General features: G+C 41.2%; 1 protein-coding gene across 1 annotated transcript in view; it reads right to left on the bottom strand.

Moving 5' to 3' along the window:
* Positions 1-27,849, bottom strand: part of STK32B (serine/threonine kinase 32B) — a 305,645-nt gene that overhangs the window by 18,130 nt on the left and 259,666 nt on the right. Inside the window, exons 10-11 of the mRNA XM_040420568.1 lie at positions 26,019-26,150; positions 17,144-17,208 (exon numbers count right to left, since the gene is read on the bottom strand). Coding sequence (XP_040276502.1) covers positions 17,144-17,208; positions 26,019-26,150 — 197 coding nt within the window. The remainder of the gene's footprint in view (positions 1-17,143; positions 17,209-26,018; positions 26,151-27,849) is intronic.

Raw genomic sequence — 27,849 nt, 5'->3', positions numbered from 1 at the left:
CTGTGTACCACCAGAGGACCAGGTAGCAGGTATATTTGACGCTGTTATCAAAACAGCGTCTAATATACCTTTCTGGGGTTAAAAAAATCGGATCTACAGCCTGTCAGCGAATGATCGCCGCTGGCAGGCTGCAGATCCACTTGATTACCTGCAGTTCCTGTGAACGCGCGCACCTCTAAACCCGAAAGAGAAGACGTCATCGGCGCAGGCGCACTGAGGGAGTGCTGAGGAAGCGAGCGTCCTTCTCTCAGAGCGCCTGCGCCGAATGAAGACACGTAAGGCAGAGGCGCAGGATTTAAAAGCTGACAGGGCCAGCCAGAGGAGGAGAGCGCTCGCTGGCCCTGTCAATCAACAGGAGGAGAGGGCGTTTTTTTAAAAGGAGGATGCGGCAGCTACCAGCAGGTAGACGCCCTACTTGCTGGTAGTGAAGTCATTTGCATATTTTAAAAGCTCGATCTTTAAGGAAACGTAGCCACAGAACAAGGTAAGAGCCCTATATAGGGAATAGTCGTCCAATAAGGATTTTAATATGCCCAAAAATGAAAAATTAGTTTTGGGGGTGACAGAACCCCTTTAACCACCTCATCCCCTATAGCTTAAACACCCTTAAAGACCAGGCCACTTTTTACACTTCTGACCTACCCTACTTTAACCGTTTATTGCTCGGTCATGCAACTTACCACCCAAATGAATTTTACCTCTTTTTCTTCTCACTAATAGAGCTTTCATTTGGTGGTATTTCATTGCTGCTGGCATTTTTCCTTTTTTTGTTATTAATCGAAATTTAACGATTTTTTTGCAAAAAAATGACATTTTTCACTTTCAGTTGTGGTATGTGGTATCGCCGTACTCAGGAGAAGTTGGGGAATGTGTTTTGGGGTGTCATTTTACATATACCCATGCTGGGTGAGATAAATATCTTGGTCAAATGCCAACTTTGTATAAAAAAATGGGAAAAGTTGTCTTTTGCCAAGATATTTCTCTCACCCAGCATGGGTATATGTAAAATGACACCCCAAAACACATTCCCCAACTTCTCCTGAGTACGGAGATACCACATGTGTGACACTTTTTTGCAGCCTAGGTGGGCAAAGGGGCCCATATTCCAAAGAGCACCTTTCGGATTTTACCGGTCATTTTTTACACATTTTGATTTCAAACTTCTTACCACACATTTGGGCCCCTAGAGTGCCAGGGCAGTATAACTACCCCACAAGTGACCCCATTTTGGAAAGAAGACACCCCCAGGTATTTCGTGATGGGCATAGTGAGTTCATGGAAGTTTTTATTTTTTGTCACAAGTTAGTGGAATATGAGACTTTGTAAGGGAAAAAAAATAAATAAAAATCATCATTTTCCGCTAACTTGTGCCAAAAAATATAAAATTCTAGGAACTCGCCATGCCCCTCACGGAATACCTTGGAGTGTCTTCCTTCCAAAATGGGGTCACTTGTGTGGTAAGTAGGTAAATGACCTGTGAAATCAGAAAGGTGCTCTTTGGAATGTGGGCCCCTTTGCCCACCTAGGCTGCAAAAAAGTGTCACACATGTGGTATCGCTGTACTCAAGAGAAGTTGGGAAATGTGTTTTGGGGTGTCATTTTACATATACCCATGCTGGGTGAGATAAATATCTTGGTCAAATGCCAACTTTGTATAAAAAAATGGGAAAAGTTGTCTTTTGCCAAGATATTTCTCTCACCCAGCATGGGTATATGTAAAATGACACCCCAAAACACATTCCCCAACTTCTCCTGAGTACAGCGATACCACATGTGTGACACTTTTTTGCAGCCTAGGTGCGCAAAGGGGCCCACATTCCAAAAAGCACCTTTCGGATTTCACCGGCCATTTTTTACAGATTTTGATTTCAAACCACTTCTCACACATTCGGCCCCTAAAATGCCAGGGCAGTATAACTACCCCACAAGTGACCCCATTTTGGAAAGAAGACACCCCAAGGTATTTCGTGATGGGCATAGTAAGTTCATGGAAGTTTTTATTTTTTGTCACAAGTTAGTGGAATATGAGACTTTGTAAGGGAAAAAAAAAAAAAATTATAAATCATCATTTTCCGCTAACTTGTGACAAAAAATATAAAATTCTAGGAACTCGCCATGCCCCTCACGGAATACCTTGGGGTGTCTTCTTTCCAAAATAGGGTCACTTGTGGGGTAGTTATACTGCCCTGGCATTTTCCAGGGGCCCTAATGTGTGGTAAGTAGGTAAATGACCTGTGAAATCCGAAAGGTGCTCTTTGGAATGTGGGCCCCTTTGCCCACCTAGGCTGAAAAAAAGTGTCACACATGTGATATCGCCGTATTCAGGAGAAGTTGGGCAATGTGTTTTGGGGTGTCTTTTTACATATACTCATGCTGGGTGAGAGAAATATCTCGGCAAAAGACAACTTTTCCCATTTTTTTATACAAAGTTGGCATTTGACCAAGATATTTATCTCACCCAGCATGGGTATATGTAAAATGACACCCCAAAACACATTGCCCAACTTCTCCTGAGTACGGCGATACCAGATGTGTGACACTTTTTTGCAGCCTAAATGCGCAAAGGGGCCCACATTCCTTTTATGAGGGCATTTTTAGACATTTGGATCCCAGACTTCTTCTCAAGCTTTAGGGCCCCTAAAATGCCAGGGCAGTATAAATACCCCACATGTGACCCCATTTTGGAAAGAAGACACCCCAAGGTATTCAATGATGGGCATGGCAAGTTCATAGAATTATTTTTTTTTTGGCACAAGTTAGCGGAAATTGATTTTATTTATTTTTTTCTCACAATGTCTCCCTTTCCGCTAACTTGGGACAAAAATTTCAATCTTTCATGGACTCAATATGCCCCTCATGGAATACCTGGGGGTGTCTTCTTTCCGAAATGGGGTCACATGTGGGGTATTTATACTGCCCTGGCATTCTAGGGGCCCTAAAGCGTGAGAAGAAGTCTGGAATATAAATGTCTAAAAATTTTTACGCATTTGGATTCCGTGATGTGTATGGTGAGTTCATGTGAGATTTAATTTTTTGACACAAATTAGTGGAATATGAGACTTTGTAAGAAAAAAAAAAATATTTCCGCTAACTTGGGCCAAAAAAATGTCTGAATGGAGCCTTACAGGGGGGTGATCAATGACAGGAGGGTGATCAATGACAGGGGGGTGATCAGGGAGTCTAAATGGGGTGATCACCCCCCTGTCATTGATCACCCCCCTATAAGGCTCCATTCAGATGTCCGTATGTGTTTTGCGGATCCGATCCATGTATCCGTGGATCCGTAAAAATCATACGGACATCTGAATGCAGCCTGACAGGGGGGGTGATCAATGACAGGGGGGGTGATCAATGACAGGGGGGTGATCAGGGAGTCTATATGGGGTGATCACCCCCCCTTGAAGGCTCCAGGGAGACGCCTGTATGTGTTTTGCGGATCCGATCCATCTATCAGTGGATCCGTAAAAATCATGCGGACGTCTGAATGGAGCTTTACAGGGGGGTAATCAATGACAGGGGGGTGATCAGGGAGTCTATATGGGGTGATCACCACAGTCATTGATCACGCCCCTGTAAGGCTCCATTCAGACGTCCGTATGCGTTTTGCGGATCCAATCCATCTATCTGTGGATCCGTAAAAATCATGCGGATGTCTAAATGGAGCTTTACAGGGGGGTGATCAATGACAGGGGGGTAATCAATGACAGGGGGGTGATCAGGGAGTCTATATGGGGTGATCACCACAGTCATTGATCACGCCCCTGTAAGGCTCCATTCAGACGTCCGTATGCGTTTTGCGGATCCGATCCATCTATCAGTGGATCCGTAAAAATCATGCGGACGTCTGAATGGAGCTTTACAGGGGGGTGATCAATGACAGGGGGGTAATCAATGACGGGGGTGATCAGGGAGTCTATATGGGGTGATCACCACAGTCATTGATCACGCCCCTGTAAGGCTCCATTCAGACGTCCGTATGCGTTTTGCGGATCCGATCCATCTATCAGTGGATCCGTAAAAATCATGCGGACGTCTGAATGGAGCTTTACAGGGGGGTGATCAATGACAGGGGGGTAATCAATGACAGGGGGGTGATCAGGGAGTCTATATGGGGTGATCACCCCCCTGTAAGGCTCCATTCAGATGTCCGTATGTGTTTTGCGGATCCGATCCATCTATCAGTGGATCCGTAAAAATCATGCGGACGTCTGAATGGAGCTTTACAGGGGGGTGATCAATGACAGGGGGGTAATCAATGACAGGGGGGTGATCAGGGAGTCTATATGGGGTGATCACCCCCCTGTAAGGCTCCATTCAGATGTCCGTATGTGTTTTGCGGATCCGATCCATCTATCAGTGGATCCGTAAAAATTATGCGGACGTCTGAATGGAGCTTTACAGGGGGGTAATCAATGACAGGGGGGTGATCAGGGAGTCTATATGGGGTGATCACCACAGTCATTGATCACGCCCCTGTAAGGCTCCATTCAGACGTCCGTATGCGTTTTGCGGATCCGATCCATCCATCAGTGGATCCGTAAAAATCATGCGGACGTCTGAATGGAGCTTCACAGGGGGGTGATCAATGACAGGGGGGTAATCAATGACAGGGGGGTGATCAGGGAGTCTATATGGGGTGATCAGGGGTGATCAGGGTCGATCAGGGGCTAATAAGGGGTTAATAAGTGACAGGGGGGGGTGTAGTGTAGTGTGGTGCTTGGTGCTACATATTGCTGAGCTATCTGTGTCCTCTGGTGGTCGATCCAAACAAAAGGGACCACCAGAGGACCAGGTAGCAGGTATATTAGACGCTGTTATCAAAACAGCGTCTAATATACCTGTTAGGTGTTAAAAAAATCACATCTCCAGCCTGCCAGCGAACGATCGCCGCTGGCAGGCTGGAGATCCACTCGCTTACCTTCCGATCCTGTGAACGCGCGCGCCTGTGTGCGCGCGTTCACAGGAAATCTCGCGTCTCGCGAGAGGACGCACCGGCGCGTCCACCCAGAAGAGAAGGGCCGCCGCAAAGACGCAATCCTGCGTACGACAGTCCTGAGGAGGTTAAAGAATGCTATTATTTTCCATTATAACCATGTTATAATGGAAAATAATAAAGTAAATGGGGTCCCGGGTCATACATACCTCGTCTCCTTAGCAACCATGCATGAAAATCGCACCGCATCCGCACTTGCTTGCGGATGCGATTTTCTCGCAGCCCCATTCATTTCTATTGGGCCTGCGTTGCGTGAAAAATGCAGAATATGGAACATGCTGCGATTTTCACGCAACGCACAAGTGATGCGTGAAAAACAACGCTCATGTACACAGCCCCATTGAAATGATTGGGTCAGGATTCAGTACGGGTGCAATGCGTTCACCTCACGCATTGCCCCCGCGTGGAAAACTCGCCCGTGTGAAAGGGGCCTTAAGCCCCTTGCAGACGAGCGTTCCTCCCGCAGCGAGTCCGCATTGCAGCACCCATCCTGACCTCCCAGCACTGACGGGATTCACATAGCATTATATTGATTTATGATGCTATGTAACCATTACAGTTCTGGAATGTATTAGATAACACTGGCAGCATTATGCCAGTGTTATCCAATACATTCCAGAACTGTAATGGTTACATAGCATCATAAATCAATATAATCCTATGTGAATCCCGTCAGTGCTGGGAGGTCAGGATGGGTGCTGCAATGCGGACTCGCTGCGGGAGGAACGCTCGTCTGCAAGGGGCTTAAGGCCCCTTTCACACGAGCGAGTTTTCCACGCGGGGGCAATGCGTGAGGTGAACGCATTGCACCCACACTGAATCCTGACTAATTAATTTCAATGGGGCTGTGTACATGAGGGTTGTTTTTCACGCAGTGCTTGTATTTCTGGCCATAACGTTTTAATTTTCTGTCAACGTTGCCATAAGAGGGCTTGTTGTTGGCGTTGTGTATTTATAAATTTAGTGACCCTATTTTGGGGTGCATATTACATTAACTGCACGACCACCGTGCAGCCTAACTAGCGTGACTGTTATCCTCTGGGTTAGTATGATTCCGGTGATCCAAAAAATTTGTAGTTTGTTTTTTACCACAGCTTGTCTCGTGACGTCGCTGTATTCCAAGAGCCAAAACTAACAAATGTTTGTGCTGATGTAGCCGTTTGTAGCTTATCTTTTGTGAGGGGAGATGCAGTTTTCATTGGTACAATTTTTTGGGGGCGCATCTATTAAGATTAATTTTTGGGGGGTAGAAAAAAGAATTCTGTATTTTTTGCATTTTTTTTTTTACGTTGTTTATGGTGTGGTTTAAATAACATTATCTTTATTATACAAGTTGCTGCACTGGATCAGAGTGGTGAACAGAAGGGAGCGCCTGCGCTGGAAAAGAAGGGCTTGTGTAGGTGAATTCAAGTGTTTTTTTTATTATTTTACAAGCCTCGCAGTAGTTTGTTATTACAAATTTAAAATCAGACACCCCTTTAAGTTGTGCAGTGTACTACAACGTAGTGATTCATTTGCACAGCGTATCCCAACTGGTATTTAAGGTAGGATGGAAGGAGTAAAGCCTGTGGAATCAGGGTCCAAATTGTATAAAACAATCACTTGATAATTGGTAGGAGATGGGAAATAATTCAACCTTTGTGAAGTAACACTCATTTAGAGGGACTCCAGTGAAGTAGAAAGGAGTCAGAGCTAGGAGGTTGCATCATTGTTCTTGTTATACTCTGATTGGTTAAACATTGTACAATTCATGTGTGTATATCTGTAACCATTAGGCCTCTTTCACACGGGCGTCACGTTTTGGCTCAGGATGCGTCCCGGGTGCATTGCCGCAAACCCGCGCGAGTAGGTACGCAATTTCAGTCAGTTTTGACTGCGATAGCGTTCTGTTGTTCAGTTTTTATCGCACAGGTGCAATGCATTTTGCACGCACGTGATAAAAAAACTGAATGCGGTACCCAGACTAGAACTTCTTCACTGAAGTTCAGGTTTGGGTTTAAGGTTGTGTAGATGTAATTATTTTCCCTTATAACATGGTTATAAGGGAAATAATAGCATTCTAAATACAGAATGCTTAGTAAAATAGGGCTGGAGGGGTTAAAAAAAATTAAATTAAATTTAACTCACCTTAATCCACTTGATCGCGCAGCCCGGCTTCTCTTCTTTCTTCTTCTTTGCTGTGCAGGAGGAAAAGGATGTCACCGCGCTCATCACATGGTCCATCACATGATCCATCACCACTCCTGACATATCCCCCTATGTAATAACAATTCTGGAGCATCTATTCTTATGGTTCTATGATGCGCCATTATTATTTCTACTAGAAGTTATGAATGAATTGCTAGCAGTCTGCAGTAAGGGGACAGAGGGCTGGTAACCAGTTGGGGGGGGTGTACCTGCACAGACTCACTCTATCCAATCAGTGCTGCGATTTTCAGACTGTGCAGGGACACCCCCCCAACTGGTTACCTCCCCTCTGTTCCCTTACTGCAGACTGCTGGCAATTCATTCATAACTTCTAGTAGAAATAATAAAGCAATGGTACAACACAGAGCCATAAGAATAGATGCACCAGAATTGTTATTACATAGGGAATACATGAAGCTATTAAAACAGGCATGTCAGGAGTGGTGAAAGGTCCTCTTTAAGTTGAATTGCTTATACTTTGGGCACCGAGAGAACTTGTCCTACCCAAGCTTCTAGGTTCAAACACATTACTATAGAACTCGGGAAGACTTTCTTGAATATCATCGGACAAAGGTTGAGGGCTTCATGTTTCTATAACAATAAAGAAACATTCCTAGACAGCATACACACTTGAAGAAAATCTGAGTTTTGCCATGTAGAATATCTTTGTACTTTTTTTTTTTTTAATGGAATTACAGCATCAGACAACATTCATGGATTGTCTTCTGGTGGCAAATCTATATTTGGAAAGATGCCATGCCCTGCTGACTGCAGAAGCTGAAAGCTTGTTTGCATGGAGCGAGAACAAATGATGTTCTGACAAATGAGAGCCAAGAAATCTCTAAATTAATTCTTCATTTCCAGTGGATAGTCAGCTGTGTAATTACATGTCCTGCAGAAAATGAGTGTACATATCCGATTGTGCAAACACCACTAACCCCACATAATATCACAGATGGCTCTTCCTGCACATCATCTCCAGTGCCTTCAAAAAATATTAAAAACCCAAATACAAGACACAACAAAATGTTGGCCTAACACATCTACAGTACTTTTATCCCTATGTGAAGCATGACCCTAGGAAACCGAAGTATAAGTTCCCCTACCTAAAATATTGCTTTTCTATGTGTTGGACCAACCATTTTAGAATGATATAATAAATATATGTATGGGTTATTTTATCAAGGGCTATCAGACATGTCGAACATGACCTTTCTAAAGTGAAACAAAAGCCATGGACAGAAGAAATCTATCATGTCTAAGCAGCCAAGGATATTCTCGGCCCACTCGAGTGTTCACTGATTGATCAGTGTAGAAGAGAAAATTGTGAAACACCCATAGGAATTAATAGGATACACTGGACCACCCAGAGCAAGAAAAGTTCTTTCTAGTAACTCTCTCCTGAGGCTAGTTCCTCTGATTACTTCCTATGCACAAATAGGGCATATGTAAAAAGGTTGTTGAACAAATGGAAATGGTGCCAATTGATAGATAGATAGATAGATAGATAGATAGGTAGATAGATAGATGCACTAATATGGACACCTACATATTTCACCTACAGGAGCTTTTATGGCATCCCATCCTAAATCCATAGGCATTAATATAGAGTTGGTCCCCATTTTGCAGCAAAATAGCTTTAACTCTTTAGAGCGATGCAATATATTTTTATGTTGCTTAAAAACCCTTTAATCGAGTTGAACTTTTACAAAACACCTTTTACAAAACTGATCTTAGCTACAGGGTGGCCCCTGAAAAAAGTAGCCCGCCTCCAATATCTCTAAATCAAACTGCCAAATAGTAAATCTGTCTTAGTTATCCAGAGTTCCGCTTTCATTTTTTTCAGAGCCCTGTAGGAAAGCTGAGCTCTGATTGGTTGCTATGGGCAACTAAGACTGATTTATTATTCAGTTTGATAAAAGTGGCCTATTGTGTCAGAAAGATGGTGTTCTCCCTGGAACAGCGAATAGTGTCTGTACGAAGCAGATCGATTAAGGAAACAAAAAAGACCTTTGCCAATAAGTACCCAGGAACAAGACCACCAGCTAAACGTTATATTCAGAGTCTGGTTTGAAAATGGCATCAAACTGGCTCTGTTGCAAACATCCATCAGGACGGCTGAAGTTGTGCATGAAATTCAGCAGCAGATTGTAGGTTGTCCCCAAAAACCAACTCAAAGTCTGTTTCAGCAAGTTCAGCAAGTGAAACCTCCAAACCTGAAACCGCACCAAATAACGTGTGTTCAGGAACTGAGAGTCCGACAAAGCTAATCACGTAAATTACTGGACTTGGAGCTGACTGTGATTGCTGACAGACATTTGGACCCATTGCTGTACTTCATGTCGGACGAAGCTTGGTTTCATTTATCAGGCCCTATAAATTCCCAGAATACAAGCTACTGGTCCCCTGAAAATCCCCATCTGATTCACCAAACACCACTTCACGACCACAAAATTGGCGTTTGGTGCACAGTGTCAGGAACACGAATTTAGTGGGCCCAATTTTCTTCAGATCACCTGTGAATGCCATAATTTACCTAGACATCTCTGAACAGTTTTACAACCAATTAACACCAGAAGAATATATGTCCTGCTTTATCCAACAAGATGGGACAACATGCCGCACCTCACAGATCTCACTGGACGGGTTCAGGAACTGTTTACGGGGAGCAAACTGTGAGCAAGGGGTTATGGCCGCCACGATTCCCAGACTTGTCCACATGAGATTTCTATCTGTAGGGAAATTTAAAGGGCTTCTGTCACCCCCCAAACAGCAATTTTCAGTATTGGACTTAATATAATTGCTAATGTACGCAGAGTCCATATATACCCCTCTTACCTCTGGCTGTGCTTTAAATTCTTTAAAAATAGTACTTTTGTGATATGCAAATTTCTTCACTACCAGCAAGTTGGGCGGTTACTTGCAGGTAGCCGCCGCATCCTCGGTCTAAAAAAACGCCCCCTCCTCCACTTGATTGACAGGGCTAGCGAGCGCTCTCCTCCTTCCGCTGGCCCTGTCTGCAGCTGAAATCCAGCGCCTGCGCCGTACCGGTCCTCATTCGGCGCAGGCGCTCTGAGAGAAGGACGCTCGCTTGGCTGCTCCTTCCTCAGTGCGCCTGCGCCGATGACGTCAGCCTTACACCCGGAAGAAAAGACGCCGGCATCGCTGGTAAGGAGGCGGAGATTCCGGTGACGTCGCTGGATGCTTGATTCAGGTAAGTATTTGCCTAATAAGCATGCAGCCACTACAACCACCAACGAAATGGGGTGCCATTATTTTACAAAAAGTATATTTAGACACACTATACCACCAATGCTTATAAATAATATACCCATAATTAATAAATATATAAACCAGAAAGTGTCTTCTAACAATCCAAATCCCCTGGACGAACTCAAGGAGAACATCACAAACACCATCCACAGCATCACAAGCAGTACCTGCCAACAGAATCGGACGTGCCCAAAGATGCATAGATGTGAACGGGGACCACTTTTTAGCATCTTTTGTGACTTTTAGATAATAAAAAAATAATAATAATCAACTTGCTTGTTTATCTTGTCATACTATTCATGGAGGCGGGCTACTTTTTCAAGGGCCACCCCGTATACCGGTCCTGTTCTTCCTTGGATGTTTAGTAGGAGTATCTGGAAGGTTTATTGGGCAACTGCGTATCTGACAAAAGACTGAGAAGCAATGTCTGTAATGTACACTAGGGAATTATTTTGCTTAGCTTCAAAATGAAAAAAACACACGCACAAAATAAGCCATATGAGCATGTCAGAAGTTTTTAACAGTGGTGACCCAGGTGCTGAGGTCCCCACTGATCACTGGCCATAGACCCTACAGGGAAATTTCCTGGTGGGCCGTTGTCCAGGGGGATGCCCAAGCCCTCCTCATGCTACTGGCCAGGTACATAATGATCTAATGCTCTCAGCATAAATTAATGCTAGGAGCATTAGGTACTTATGTATTATGGCCAGCAGCTGCAGGTGCCCTCCTGGATTCAAGTCCTCAGGACAGAGATACAGTTTAATATTGATGCAGGGGTAGCAATATTTTGTGCTGCATCATGGTATTTGGTTCAAATAGGGTAGTATTTTGTGCTGCATTATGATATTGCTGACCCTGCCTGGTTAGTTTGTACAGTGGATATAAAAAGTCTACACACCCCTGTTAAAATGTCAGGTTTCTGTGATGTAAAAAAAATGAGACAAAGATAAATCATTTAAGAACTTTTTGCACCTTTAATGTGACCTATAAACTGTACCACTCAACTGAAAAACAAAATGAAATCTTTTAGGTAGAGGGAAGAAAAAATATAAAAATAAAATAATATGGTTGCATAAGTGTGCACACCCTTAAACTAATACTTTGTGGAAGCACCTTTTGATTTTATTACAGCACTCAGTCTTTTTGGGTATGAGTCTATCAGCATGGCACATTTTGACTTGGCAAGATTTGCCCACTCTTCTTTGCAAAAACACTCCAAATCTGTCAGATTGCGAGGGCATCTCCTGGGCACATCCCTCTTCAGATCACCCCACAGATTTTCAATCTGATTTAGGTTTAGGTCTGGGCTCTGGCTGGGCCATTCCAAAACTTTAATCTTCTTCTGGTGAAGCCATTCCTTTGTTGATTTTGATGTATGCTTTGGGTCGTTGTCATGCTGAAAGATGAAGCTCCTCTTCATGTTCAGCTTTCTAGCAGAAGCCTGAAGGTGTTGTGCCAATATTGACTGGTATTTGGAACTGTTCATAATTCCCTCCACCTTGGTTTCATCAGACCATAACACCTTTTCCCACATGCTTTTGGGAGACTTCAGATGTGTTTTTGCAAAATGTAGCTTGGATCGGATGTTTTTCTTCGTAAGAAAAGGCTTTCATCTTGCCACTCTACCCCATAGCCCAGACATATGAAGAATACGGGAGATTGTTGTCACATGTACCACACAGCCAGTACTTGCCAGATATTCCTGCAGCTCCTTTAATGTTGCTGTAGGCATCTTGGTAGCCTCCCAGACCAGTTTTTTTCTCGTCTTTTCATCAATTTTGGTAATGTCACTGTTGTGCCATATTTTCTCCACTTGATGATGACGGTCTTCACTGTGTTCCATGGTATATCTAATGCCTTGGAAATTCTTTTGTACCCTTCTCCTGACTGATACCTTTTAACAATGAGATCCCTCTGATGCTTTGGAAGCTCTCTGTGGACCATGGCTTTTGCTGTGGGATGCGACTAAGAAAATTTCAGAAAAGACCAACTAGAGCAGCTGAACTTTATTTGGGGTTAATCAGAGGCACTTTAAATAATGGCAGGTGTATGCTGACTCCTATTTAACATGATTTTGAATGTGATTGCTTAATTCTGAACACAGCTACATCCCCAGTTATAAGAGGGTGTGCACACTTATGCAACCACATTATTTTAGTTTTTTTTGTTTTCTTCCCTTCACCTAAAATATTTCAGTTTGATTTTCAATTGAGTTGTACAGTTTATAGGTCACATTAACCCCTTAAGGACTCAGCCCTATTTCACCTTAAGGACTTGGGCATTTTTTGCAAATCTGACCAGTGTCACTTTAAGTGCTGATAACTTTAAAATGCTTTGACTTATACAGGCCATTCTGAGATAGTTTTTTCGTCACATATTGTACTTCATGACACTGGTAAAATGAAGTAAAAAAAATTCATTTTTATTTATAAAAAAAATACCAAATTTACCCAAAATTTGTAAAAAATTGCAAATTTCCCAGTATCAATTTCTCTACTTCTATAATACATAGTAATACCTCCAAAAATAGTTATTACTTTACATTCCCCATATGTCTACTTCATGTTTGGATCATTTTGGGAATGATATTTTATTTTTTGGGGATGTTACAAGGCTTAGAAATTTAGAAGCAAATCTTGAAATTTTTCTGAAATTTTCAAAAACCCAATTTTTAGAGACCAGTTCAGGTCTGAAGTCACTTTGCGAGGCTTACATAAGAGAAACCACCCAAAAATGACCCCATTCTATAAACTACACCCCTCAAGGTATTCAAAACTGATTTTACAAACTTTGTTAACCCTTTAGGTGTTCCACAAGAGTTAATGGCAAATGGTGTTAAAATTTCAGAATTTAGATTTTTTGGCAAATTTTAATCCATTTTTTCCAGTAACAAAGCAAGGGTTAACAGCCAAACAAAATGCTATATTTATTGCCCCGATTCTGTAGTTTGCAGAAACACCCCATATGTGGCCGTAAACTACTGTACGGGCACACAGTAGGGCGTAGAGGGAAAGGTGCGCCGTATGGTTTTTAGAAGGCAGATTTTGCTGGATTGTTTTTTTTTGACACCATGTCCCATTTGAAGCCCCCCTGATGCACACCTAGAGTAAAAACTCCATAAAAGTGACCCCATCTAAGAAACTACACGCCTGAAGGTATTAAAAACTGATTTTACAAACTTTGTTAACCCTTTACGTGTTGCACAATATTTAATGGAAAATAGAGATACAATTTCCAAATTTCACTTTTTTGGCAGATTTTCCATTTTAATATTTTTTTTCCAGTTACAAAGCAAGGGTTAAAAGCCAAACAAAACTCATTATTTATGGCCCTGATTCTGTAGTTTACATAAACACCCCATATGTGGTCGTAAACTGCTGTACGGGCACACGGCAGGGCGCAGAAGGAAAGGAATGCCATACGGTTTTTTGAAGGCAGATTTTGCTGGACTGTTTTTTTTGACACCATGTCCCATTTGAAGCCCCCCTGATGCACCCCTAGAGTAGAAACTCCAAAAAAGTGACCCCATTTTAGAAACTACGGGATAGGGTGGCAGTTTTGTTCGTACTAGTTTAGGGTGCATATGATTTTTGTTTGCTCTATATTACACTTTTTGCGAGGCAAGATAACAAGAAATAGCTTTTTTGGCACCGTTTTTTTTTTTTGTTATTTACAACATTCATCTGACAGGTTAGATCATGTGGTATTTTTATAGAGCAGGTTGTCACGGACGCGGCGATACCTAATATGTATACAATTTTTTTATTTATGTAAGTTTTACACAATGATTTCATTTTTGAAACAAAAAAAATCATGTTTTAGTGTCTCCATAGTCTGAGAGCCATAGTTTTTTCAGTTTTTGGGCGATTATCTTAGGTAGGGTCTCATTTTTTGTGGGATGAGATGATGGTTTGATTGGCACTATTTTGGGTTGCATATGACTTTTTGATCGCTTGCTATTACACTTTTTGTGACGTAAGATGACAAAAAATGGCTTTTTTTACACCGTTTTTATTTTTATTTTTTTACGGTGGTCATCTGAGGGGTTAGGTCATGTGATATTTTTATAGAGCCGGTCAATACAGACGCGTCGATAATCAATATGTATACTTTATTTTTATTTATGTAAGTTTTACACAATGATTTCATTTTTGAAACAAAAAAAATCATGTTTTAGTGTTTCCATAGTCTAAGAGCCATAGTTTTTTCAGTTTTTGGGCGATTATCTTGGGTAGGGTATGATTTTTTTGGGATGAGATGCCGGTATGATTGTTACAATTTTGGCGTACATGTGACTTTTTTGATCACTTTTATTACCTTTTTTGGGAAGTAAGGTGGGCAAAATTTCGTTACGGATGCGGCGATACCTAATATGTGTAGTGTATTTAATTTTTTTTTTTTTTTATTCAGTGATAAATGTGTTTTTTTTATCTTTTTTTGACCCAGACCCACTTGATTCTTGAAGATACAGTGGGTCTGATGTCTGTATAATACAGTACAGTACACTATATAGTGTATTGTACTGTATTTTACTTACACTTTGTCTGAACAGATCTATGACTTTAGCACAGATCTGTTCAGCACCATGGACAGCAGGATGCCTGAGAAGGCGTCCTGTTGCCATGGGAACCTTCTCCGTCTGCTCAGTTGTGGCCACAACTTCGCAGACGGGGAAGGGTAAGGAGGGGGGCTCCCTCCCTCTGTGACCCCATCCTGTCTGGAGCTCCCTGACCCTGACAGTTAACCTTTTCTATACCGCGGTTCGTATGGACCGCGGTATGGAAAGGGTTAAACGGCTGACATCTGCACAGATGTCAGCCGTTTATACCAGAGTGTCAGCAATGTGCTGACACTCTGGTATAACCACTGGCCACCAACGAATTTTCAAGAGAAGGCGGGCGGGGGATCGCGATCCCGCCTGCCGCACCGCCCGCCTATGCCTGAAACCCCCCCCCTGCCCCACCCGCCGGCATAAAATCATGCAGGGGTGCAGGGGGGGGGGGTGCAAAATAAACAGGGACCGCGGGGATCAGAAACTGCAGAAAGCGCAGCAAACAGCAGGTCTGAATTGACGGTCTGAATTGGTCTGAATTGGTCTGAATTGCCGATACGGGGGGGGGGGGGGGTCACCTTACAACACTAACCCTGCCCCTCCCAGGATCCCCCGATCAATGCTGATTTTGAATTTGCCCTACATACATGTTACTGTATCTGTGTTGTTTTCAATGGTCTTGTTTTGCAGGTTGTTCAAGTGGTGTATGGTGTCCCACAGCACTAACAGAACATACAGCAGTGTCTGGTTGTGGGATAATGGTCTTCTGGCTATTACCAATATGTGAAGGAGGTATGGGTTGTGGGCAGAGGCTGTACTACATTTGTAGTGTACCTCCATTTATAAGGCTACTTTCCCACTAGCGGAAAGACGGATACGACAGGCTGTTCAACCTGTCGGATCTGTCCTGCCGCTATTTTGCCGTACCGCCGGACTGCCGCTCCGTCCCCATTGACTATAATGTGAACGGGGGCAGAACTCCGGCGCAGCACGGCAGTGCACGGCAGTGCACGGCAGTGCATGGCGAGAGGCCGCCGGACTAAAAGTACTGCATGTCCGACTTTTTAGTCCGGCGGCCTCTCACCGCGCACTGCCGTGCTGCGCTGGAGCTCCGCCCTCGTCCCCATTATAGTCAATGGGGATGGAACGGCAGTCCGGCGGCACGGCAAAATAGCGGCAGGATGGATCCGACTGGGTGAACAGCCTGTCGTATCCATCCTGCCGCTAGTGTGAAAGTAGCATAAACAAGTTTTCGGAACTGAATAATACAGGTAAATATACGAAACTCCGTAATATACCTTATTAACGAATGTTGCTTCCCCATTAGCTTACCAGACTGCTTTCCTCCTCTTTCCATTCACTCAGCCTCTTATCTCTCTTAGCTCCCATGTTCATTTTCAGCCTGAAACTTCAAAGTCTATGGAAAGAGGAGATGCAATGAGGAGGCTAATGTGGCAGAGCATTATTCGTCTAGATACAGTAGAGTAAAAAGTGCTAAGTGTAGCAGAGCTATGAAACTGTAGTTTGTGTGTCTCTCATCCAGCAACTTCCTCCTCTTCTTCCCTCTTCTCTCCATAGACATTATTGTTAAAAGCAAGAAAGAGTAAAGCAGCCTGATAAAAGCAGATAGAGGCATTTTTCTTTAACAAAATATATTACAGAGTTTCTTATATTCACCAATACCATTTATTGAAATGTGTTTTTATAACTGAAGGTGCGCTTAAAATTTTTGCTAGTATTTAAGGTTTCTTGGAGATCTTACCAAAGCATAAATGGTTTAATACATTCTTCCCCTGCCTTTCTGTTTCGCTATAGGTTATGATGTTACAGTAGAAATGTGCTGTATATCCTGCTTAGTGTAAGCCTTAATCCAAGCACACCAATTTACATCACATCTTCCCACTAATTGGAATTTCAAGAGCAAGAAAGTGGAATATTACAGCGTTTCAGACAAGAGAGTCTGGTAATCAATACACGGATTCACACCAGGATGCCACGCACAGTCTGCCAGCAAAGACCTTTTGCACCTGTTGTCACAATCATTAATCATTTCCAGTAACGGCTAAGAAATAACCTCCAGTGCTTCAAGAGCAATTTGCCTTTTACAACAAGTGGGTCTGCTTGATGAATGTACTCACTTCTCCCTGTTGAATATGATAAATTCTTTTCTCACGGTGTCCAAGCATTGCTGCAGATGTCCGTTCTGAAAGAAGAGAATGATGCATCGTCTTTAACACCAACATGATACTTAGTCACTGCTTGGATTACAGAATTCATTTTTGCAAATATCTATCTACAAGTATAAAATGTACATCGATCTAATTGGTTAAAAATCCTGAGCTGATCTTAGTATGTATGTTTACAGTGGTCAGAGCTCCAAATCTATGGAGAGTAGTGTTGGGCGCGAATATTCGAATCTTGAATATTAATCGAGAATATCGGCACTTCGAGAATTCGCAAATATTTAGAATATAGTGATATATATTCGTATTTTCGAATATGGTAGATTTTTTTTTCATCAGTAACCTCCCTTCTTGGTTGTGGGCCAATGAGAAGGCTGCAATGTCTTTGTCTGAGCTTAGCAACATCCCTAGCAACCAATAGCAAAGTTGCCTACCCCTTACTATATAAGAACCTCCCCAGCAGCCATTTTCTACAGTTTTTTAAAGTTCTGAGAGAGACAGCAGTGTCATTGCTGTGCTCTGTGCTTTTCACTCATTGCATTAGATAGATAGTTAGTTAGCTTATATACAGTACAGACCAAAAGTTTGGACACACCTTCTCATTCAAAGAGTTTTCTTTATTTTCATGACTATGAAGGCATCAAAACTATTAATTAACACATGTGGAATTATATACATAACAAACAAGTGTGAAACAACTGAAAATATGTCATATTCTAGGTTCTTCAAAGTAGCCACCTTTTGCTTTGATTACTGCTTTGCACACTCTTGGCATTCTCTTGATGAGCTTCAAGACGTAGTCACCTGAAATGGTCTTCCAACAGTCTTGAAGGAGTTCCCAGAGATGCTTAGCACTTGTTGGCCCTTTTGCCTTCACTCTGCGGTCCAGCTCACCCCAAACCATCTCGATTGGGTTCAGGTCCGGTGACTGTGGAGGCCAGGTCATCTGGCGCAGCACCCCATCACTCTCCTTCATGGTCAAATAGCCCTTACTTTCAAAGTTTTCCCAATTTTCAGGCTGACTGACTGACCTTCATTTTTTAAAGTAATGATGGCCACTCGTTTTTCTTTACTTAGCTGCTTTTTTCTTGCCATAATACAAATTCTAACAGTCTATTCAGTAGGACTATCAGCTGTGTATCCACCTGACTTCTCCTCAACGCCACTGATGGTCCCAACCCCATTTATAAGGCAAGAAATCCCACTTATTAAACCTGACAGGGCACACCTGTGAAGTGAAAACCATTTCAGGGGACTACCTCTTGAAGCTCATCAAGAGAATGCCAAGAGTGTGCAAAGCAGTAATCAAAGCAAAAGGTGGCTACTTTGAAGAACCTAGAATATGACATATTTTCAGTTGTTTCACACTTGTTTGTTATGTATATAATTTCACATGTGTTAATTCATAGTTTTGATGCCTTCAGTGTGAATCTACAATTTTCATAGTCATGAAAATAAAGAAAACTCTTTGAATGAGAAGGTGTGTCCAAACTTTTGGTCTATACTGTATATAATACAGATAGTTAGTGGGAGATAGATAGTCAGTGTAGGTTAGATAGTGATATAGTGTAGCTGATAGGTTCTGCTGTCCATACATACAGGTGAAACTCCAAAAATTTGAATATCGTGCAAAAATGTATTTCAGCAATGCATATTAAAAGGAATTCCATTAATGCAGCTTAAAATTAGAATTTTGTGAAAAGGTTCAATATTCTAGGCTCAAAGTGTCCCACTCTAGTCAGAAAATTAATCCATACCCCCGGAGCAAAGGGTACCTCAAAATTGTGACTTTGGGGTTTCATAAGCTGTAAGCCATAATCATCCAAATAATAACAAATAAAGGCTTGAAATATCTCGCTTCGCATATAATGAGTCTCTCTCATATGTTAGTTTCACCTTTTAAGTTGCATTACTGAAATAAATGAACTTTGCACGATATTGTAATTTTTCGAGTTTCACCTGTACATGCTACAGACATAGTGCTATGATGTCACAATTTCACAACAATACTTAGTGCACCAATCAGTAATATGTAGTCAGACCTGCTAAAATGTGAAGTTTCAAGTATTGCGCCAAAATATGAGCATCATTAATTGCCGATGTGTGCCATCGGGAATATATTGGAGCACTCTATCTGCATATAAAGCCATTTTTAAAGGGAACCTGTCAGCGGGATTTTGGGTATAGAGCTGAGGACATGGGCTGCTAGATGGCCGCTAGCACATCCGCAATATCCAGTCCCCAGAGCTCTCTGTGCTTTTATTGTGTATAAAAACTGATTTAATACATATGCTAATTAACCTGAGATGAGTCAGAGCTTGAAAATATGACTCTTCTCTGGTCACACAAGTAAGATATGACTCTTTTATGTTAATTTGCATATGTATCAAATCGTTTTTTTTACACAATAAAAGCACACAGAGCTCTGGGGACTGGATATTGTGGATGTGCTAGCGGCCATCTAGCAGTCCATGTCCTCAGCTCTATACACAAAATCCCGGTGACAGGTTCTTTTTAATGTTCTGCTGTGCCAACTATTTTCTCCAGTCTCAGGAAACTTCTAGCTGCTTGGAAAATGTAGCAAAAGTGACCCACGCCTGTATTGCGCGCGCTATACGCGAATATTACATTGCTGATTTTCGCAATCAAGAAAATAATAGTGAATTCTCAAATTCGCTAATATATGACGAATATTCTACAAAATATTTGAGAAATATCGCAAATTCGAATATTGCCCCTGCCGCTCATCACTCATGGAGAGGTGGAATTAAAAGCTAACATAATGAATACCTGCAGCCACCACTAGAGGGAGCTTAGGAGTTTACTGTGTACTGATTATACATTGAACTCCACACTAACTCAGTATATAGCTCTGACCTCTGTCAAGATATACTAAGAAATCATTACAAAATTTTGAACCTGAAAAGAACACAATGATGAAAGGTGGACATTGATTTAAGTCTATCTGCATTTTTTTTTACCCAATATCTACCCTAAGTGCCCTTCTCACTGCACAAGAACATATTTCCCCTTTTATTGCATATTTTGTACCCTGAAATTGCAAATTTACTCATATGTTCTGGGAAAGACCAAATACAAGCCTGTGCAGCATGGAAAGGCAGTACCTTGTACTGTACTGGGACCATCTAAATGGGTTTATGTAACTGCTATACTAAAGATTATCTTTATTTGGCATGGGCATAGCTGGGAAGCAAGAAGAGCTGACTGCTGAATACACTGTTTTATGATAAAGGAGATATATAGTATTTTGGAAGAAGATGCTTTTCACATTGTGGAAGCTTTTTTGAGGAAACGACTCAATAGCAACAGAGCCGGAAAATCACAGCATGGGTGTTGCTGTAGTCAATGCAGAAGCAGCAGTAGCACCTGGGATCTGGTGACAAAGAAGGCACAAAGGTGCCTGTATTCTAAATGGCAGGTGCAGGGAGGCTGTTACAAGTTTTGCATTGTGGCCCAGGAGCTTCAAGTTATCCCAAGCCAGGGCAAGCCCATAACTCGGACACTGAACTAAAATCTGTATTTATTCATTTGCATTACAATGTATTCATCTGTCACTTCAGACAGTAATTTTTAATTAGACTGCAATAGATACGTTTGTAGATAAGAAATCTGCAAAAACAATATTTTTTTTATATTTTCACTTGAGTAAAACTGATGCAATTGAAAAATAGTGCAGTGCTCGGCAAATCCACAGCAGATCTTAGGTTACGGATTCAGCTTCCTGCAGATTCACTGTGGATTTCACTAGAGATGAGTAAATCGATTCTGCACATTCCAAATTTCTCAAAAGATTCTAATTTTAGCAAATCCGAAAACTTACCAATTCACATTAAATTTATTTGGGCCACATCAAATCTGGCGGTGATTCAACTGAATCAGATCTGGGACAAATTTTGGGAAATTCGCTCATCTCTAGATTTCACATCTAGATTAGGTGCAGGTGACATGCCTCCTCCAGCAGTCTGGAGCAGTCAATCTTTATTTACGCTAGCTTCTGGGGACAATGCCCATGCCCACACCCCAACCTTGCCACATCCACTTTTTGGAAACCTATCGAGGGCGGTGTAAAAATGCCAGTTATGACTTAAAAAATTGCACTGGCATTTAAAAAGTAAAAAATGGGTATTCCAACTTTTTAGTGCTTGAAAACTGTGTGGGGGAATGATAAATTCTGCCCTATATGTTCAATTATTATTACATTATTTGAATTATTATTTATACAGTACATAACCTGTAGATGCCATGGGTGAATAAACACGTTTGTACACTGGATGCCTGGGAATTGCTGCCAATTATTCACTACTGTATATATTAACTTTTTTGTGATTTTTTTTAACCTATTATATTTATATATTAAAATATAGTGTCTTTGTACATGTACAGTATACCCTTTTTTTCACCTTTGCTTAGGCTACTTTCACAATAGCGTTTACGTTTTTCGGTATTGAGTTCCGTCATAGGGGCTCAATACTGGAAAAAAATGCTTCGGTTTTGTCCCCATTCACTGTCAATGGGGACAAAACTGAACTGAACAGAACGGAGTGCTCCAAAATGCATTCCGTTCTGTTTAGTTGCGTTCCCATACTGGAGAGCAAACCGCAACATGTTGTAGTTTGCTTTCCGTCCTGAGATGCGGAGCAAGACGGATCTCTGACACAATAGAAAACGGATCCGTCCCCCATTGACTTTCAATGGAGTTCATGACGGATCCGTCATGGCTATGTTAAAGATAATACAACGGGAACCGTTCTGAACGGATGCAGACGTTGTATTTTCTGTAACGGAAGCGTTTTTGCTGAACCCTGCCGGATCCAGTAAAAACACTAGTGTGAAAGTAGCCTTAGATATGTGGAAAATATGGCTGGTTGCCTTACTCCAACAATCCCTTTTAGGTGTTGTTCACATCTGCATTGTGAATTCAACATTTCTATTTCGTCATAGCAGCAGTGTAATGGAATTCAAGCCAGGAGGGATCCATCACACAACGGACACTACGGCTAACTTCTAATGTAGCCCATCAGATTCCTCCAAGGAGTCCATTGTTTTTCAAGGAAAATATTGTTGTATTCTGCACAATTTTTTCTGTCAAATATGGTGGAACCTATGATGGAGTCTCCAACACAGATGTGAACAGAACCGTAATTTATCTATTAATGATAAGAGTTTCATACATTAAAAAGTTATAAAAATCTGAAAATATAATTAAAAATATTAAAAATAAATAAATCACCAAAATCAACAAGAATAATCAATTGAGACATAAAATATAGAAAAAATTACCTGCTAAGCCAGATATTAAAAAAACAATGAAATTAAAGTCACGTGCATTGAGCCTGCCTCAACTCCCCTCGCATTAGAACTGAAAATTCTTGGCTACTGGCATTACTGTGGAAATGATGCAGAAAATAGCTTCAAATAAAACTTACAGCCGCGACCCAGAGTTGCGGATCACGTTCATTCATAAGGACAGATTGTATACAGCCCCTGGCACTTGGTTGACGAGTGAACGCACCATCGCCCCAAGTCTTAAATACATTTGACATGTCTTCATCGCTTGAGCATTCAACTTATCCAAATTATGAAATGACTAATAGGCCCCAGCGGTAATCATGTAGCAATATTGTATGTTACACTATAGATTCCACCTGCAGAGGGAACATGCTCCATTTCACATTAGAAACCAGAATGCACCCTCCACACAAAGCGCCTGTACAAGTGCAGAACATTTCATCAATAAGATGAAGCACCAGGTTTCTGCTGGATCTATAGCCATTGTACCAGCTAGTGGGTATACCACCAAGGCAAAGTAGATCATTACAGCTTGTTTTACTTGACTTCTTCTGTATTCACGAGAAGCTGCAAAATAAGCAAGTACATAAAATAGAGGAGCCCAAATGTTGTTCCTGTTACTGACTACACTACAACCACCATCTTCTGACAGAAGAGCTACAAATAATATGTTTATCTCACTCCTTACCATCTCACACTGGAGAAAAGTGCAGTGTGACCCTTCTCTGAACCTTTATAGATTTCAAAGAAAAGTCTAGAGTTATGGAACATGCTATCCAGTTGCTACAATTTGTGCCCCTTTGATTACAGGCTCCTTTCAGAACTGCCCCGTGATGTTTTTTTCTGGCCTATAGGGCCCATTCTTTCACACTGGTATTCAGATTGCAATTCAACTGATAGGCTTCCTAATAGTAAGATAACTATCTATCTATCTCCTATCTATCTATCTATCTATCTATCTATCTATCTATCTATCTATCTATCTATCTACCCACCTATCTACAGTGGCATTAGAACGTTTGTGAGCTCTTCAGAATTTTCAGCACAAAATTGACCTAAACTTAGAAAATGAGTCAAAAATATTAGACTTGGTCACTTATTTATTGAGTAAAATGATCCAATATCACATGCCTTTGCTTGGAAAAAGTATGTGAACCTTTGCTTTCAGTATCTGGTGTGACCCCCTTGTGCTGCAATAACTGTAACTAAACATTTCTGGTGATTGTTGATTAGTCCTGCACATCGGCTAGGAGGAATTTTAGCCCATTCCACTGTACAAAACAGCTCCAACCCTGCTATGTTGATGGGTTTCTTCCCATGAACTGCTTGCTTCAGGTACTTTCTTTATTACATTAAGGTCAGAACTTTGACTTGGCCATTGGTAGAGCTTCTTGTGTGCTTTGGTAGAGCTTCTTGTGTGCTTAGGGTCATTGTCATGCTGCATGACCCATGTTCTCCTGAGATTCAGCTCATGGACAGATGTCCTGACTTTTTCCTTTAGGATTTGCTAGTATAATTCAGAATTCATAGCTCCATTAATAAAGGCAAGCCATATTGGCCTTGATCCAGCAACACAAGCCCAAACTATGATACTACCAGCAACATGTTTCACAGACAGGATGATGTTTTTGTGCTGGAATGCAGTTTTTCCTTTCTTCAAACATAACCCTTGTCATTTAAACCGAAAAATTCAATTTTGGTCCTATCCTTCCACAAAACATTGTTTCAATAGCTTTCTGACTTATCCAGGTGATCTTTAGAAAACTTCCTTTAGTTGCTGAGGGGGTACCTTGGGTTCCTTTGTGACCTCTCTATTACATAACTTGCCGTTGGCATGACCTTTGTTGGTTGACAACTCCTGGGGAGGGCAATAAAGGTCTTGAATTTTCATCATTTGTACATAATCTGCCTGACCATAGGTTGGTGAAGTCCAAACTCTTTAGAGTTAGTTTTGTAGCCTTTTACAGCCTGATGGGCATCAACAACTCTTCTTTGTTCGTGCCAAGGTAAACTTCCACAAATGTGTTGTGAAGACCAGACTTTGATCGATCCCTGTGCTTTCAATAAAACCAGTCAAGCACTCACACCCGATTGTCTTCCCATTGATTTAAGTCTCCTGACTTTAAGTTAACCTTCGATTTATCTGCTAATCCTAAAGGGTCGCATACTTTTACCAAACACAGATTCATTGCCCCAGAAGACTACTGCAAAGGGTTAATTACTGCCAAAAGTGGTTAATGTATTGTGTTATGCACTGTGTAACCCAAAATGTTTGTCTATGGGCATGATTGCCGCGGAGAAAGGTGGTCCTTGCCCCCTCTGGTATGACGTGGCTGTTTTTTACAGATCTATCTGGCTGGAGCTATAGGTGAAGCTACAGCTTGTGAGCCTGGCAGAAGCTGATAGCAAAGAAAGATAATTTTCCCCCAGGAAAAACTAAATTCTTCTAGCGTTAGAAGCTGACAAAGCAAAAGCAATTGTGCTAGGAGAACCCCTAAGGGAAAGAGGACAGATATATGAAGACTGTTTAGGATCACAAGGGACTGTGCATGATAGCAAAGGCAATGCTTGTTAATGGTTATGGACTTTGCTGCTGGTGGAGAGGGTATATTGCCTCCAGATGTCCACCACACTTCTGTATTAGATTGGCCGACCACTTGAAAATCTGAACCCTGTTGTGGGAACTGCATTGCAGTAATTATAGTAAGAATTTTGCATGCCTGTGGTCAATTGGGATTGCTAGCACCTACAGAGAGACTCAGGGAATACTACTGCCATTGTTGCCACTGCCTATACACAGCTATTGAAAAAAGCAAGCTTTGCCAGATACTTCAGAATTGTGCCTGATATCTGCTTCTACTGCATTATTCATTATCCACAATAAAGAGACTGTTCTTTATTATCATTCAACTGTGCCTGGTCTTTGCCTCTTACATCCGTCAGCCCCTGCTTCTAACCTTCTGCCTTCCACCCCAATACACATCCATCATCAAGCGCACCACACTTAACATCAGGTAGAAGTCCCAAATCTATCTATCTATCTATCTTTCAAAAATATCTATAGTTTAAACTGAAAAGTTTGAAATATGTAAGTATATAAGGAGACCTCACATGACTTTCTTCAACATGCTGTATGGAATTGCCCAATAAATACTAGATTTTGCAATAATCTGAAATGTGCGCATTTGGCACTATTTTCCAAATTACTTTTTAAAGCTGATGAGGGATCAGGGCACTCCATCTATTTGGGACACAACTTGGCTAATTAACTCACAAAATCTATAATGGAGCATGGTGACCACAGAGCTCTCTAGTTTCTCACGGACAATACCTGGTTAAACACCTATTGTCCTGTGGTCTCTTCCTTACTGATTTTATTAGAATTGTTGGCACATAGACATTTGTAAAAGAACAAAGTAATGTGAAAAAATAACTAAATCCAAAAACATACTGTATGCTGATAACACATATACGTATAAGGAAACTGTGCACACTTTGTCTAGAAAAAAAAACAACTTACCAGTGGACAACTTTCTTTGGCTGCCTCCCTAGACTTGTACTTAGCCAGTCTCTTCTTCTTCTTATGGAGGGGTTTAGATTCTAGGATCATCTCTTCTAACTCAAATGTTGGGTCACAGTTCAGTCTTCCTTTCTGTCATATATAAAAGCACATGATTAATACTGGTATATATTCCCAAATATATTGCAACTTTCTTTTAAATGACCTATGCTATTGATGATCATACAATTCATGTCCAACCTCATTATATGTCTCTCTGTAGACTTCTGAAACTGAAGAATATTTCCATAGATACAGCATGTGACATAAAATACATTAAAAAAAAATCAAAAATTTAAAGTTGTGATGCTGAGAACAAAAGAGAGCACAGAGACCTGTAGCTACAGAGTCTTTGGCATTAGACTCTGGCCAAGTTAATGGATGTCCACCTAGGAATGTCATATTTTTATTCTTAAGAGGCTCAGAACACTGTTCTGACTCATTTTAATCTTAATAGGGCTGGAGCTTTCATTTTCTGATTCAGATCTACAAGTCCCCATTATAGACATAGATTTAAAAGATAATATTCTGTGTACCTGCGGTCACCACTAGAGGGAGCTTAGTAGCTTCCAACAGACTGTTATACATTGAACTCAATAATAAGATAGTATGCAGTAGGCTCCTAAGCTCCCTCTAGTGGTGACTGTAGATAGTCTGCATGTTATCTTTAAAAAAAAGAAAAACCCAGCTCTGACTGATATAAAGATATATAAAGAAATTAATTAGTAACAATTGAACCTAGAAATGACAGGATGATGAAATATGGAAGATTCACTTTAAATGCTGCACTTACAAAATAATAAAAAAATGAATATTGCAGTACAGTTCTAACATTTGGGTCTATCTACAAGCTTACCCTTGTTCCTCTCTGTCTCTCAGCAATATGAATATGTAATAACATATATAAAATGCATAATTTACACATAAATGCAGATTTTTCAGTGCATTTTGATGTAATTTTCCTCTTCAGCAGATGTCCCGTCCCTGGGTCCTTTAGTCACAGGCGGGCAGTGTGTAAAGGTAAATCAGTTCAATTCACTGATTACAGTATATGATACACCCTAAACACATGAAAGAGATATGAGATATAATATAACCAATGTGGTGACTCCTGCCTGTTTGTTTCAAAAGTTGGTCAGTCCAGCTTCTGAAATAATAAAGTGACTCATTTGTAGCCGGAGGTTAATCACATTTTGGGTGATATTCCAGTTATTAGCTATTTGCTGATATCACCTGTATGTAGTTATAACATCACAGTAACAGAGAAGAAGAAACATTCTTTGCAGAGAGATGGTGACCCTCAGAACCATTTTTCTTGGTGGGCCCGAGGTACTTTAGTCTGACAGGATGAGATCCTCTACACCATAAATACTTTGGGGCACATTTATCAAACCCCTACAACAGAGTTTTGTGGTATCAATCAGTCTTACATTTTTGTGCAGTCACTCAATTTCTCAAAAATGTGTGACTTTTTGTAGGATTTTCATCCCACTTGCCGCTATTCAAAAATGTTAGCACAGCAGGGCAAGGAGTGAGTCACACAGGGCTATGCCTAAATGGCCTGAATTACCAGGAAACAGGGGGAAATTATATCTGAATTCAAGTTCTGGTGCACAGAGCTATTGAGCTGTAGCACAATTATTAAGAAGCATGTACCTCTTAATAACTGTTGTGCATCTGACACCATCAGGGCAAATACCAAGAATTAAAATACCAGTCTTAACAAGTGTCCCCCTTTGTCTGCATTTAGTTACAGTATGGTCTCAACTTTCATTACATGATAACAGTAAGT

The sequence above is a fragment of the Bufo bufo genome, chromosome 2 (genome assembly GCF_905171765.1).
Source record: "Bufo bufo chromosome 2, aBufBuf1.1, whole genome shotgun sequence".
Lineage (NCBI taxonomy): Eukaryota > Metazoa > Chordata > Amphibia > Anura > Bufonidae > Bufo > Bufo bufo.
This window is presented reverse-complemented; position numbering and strand designations above follow the sequence as displayed.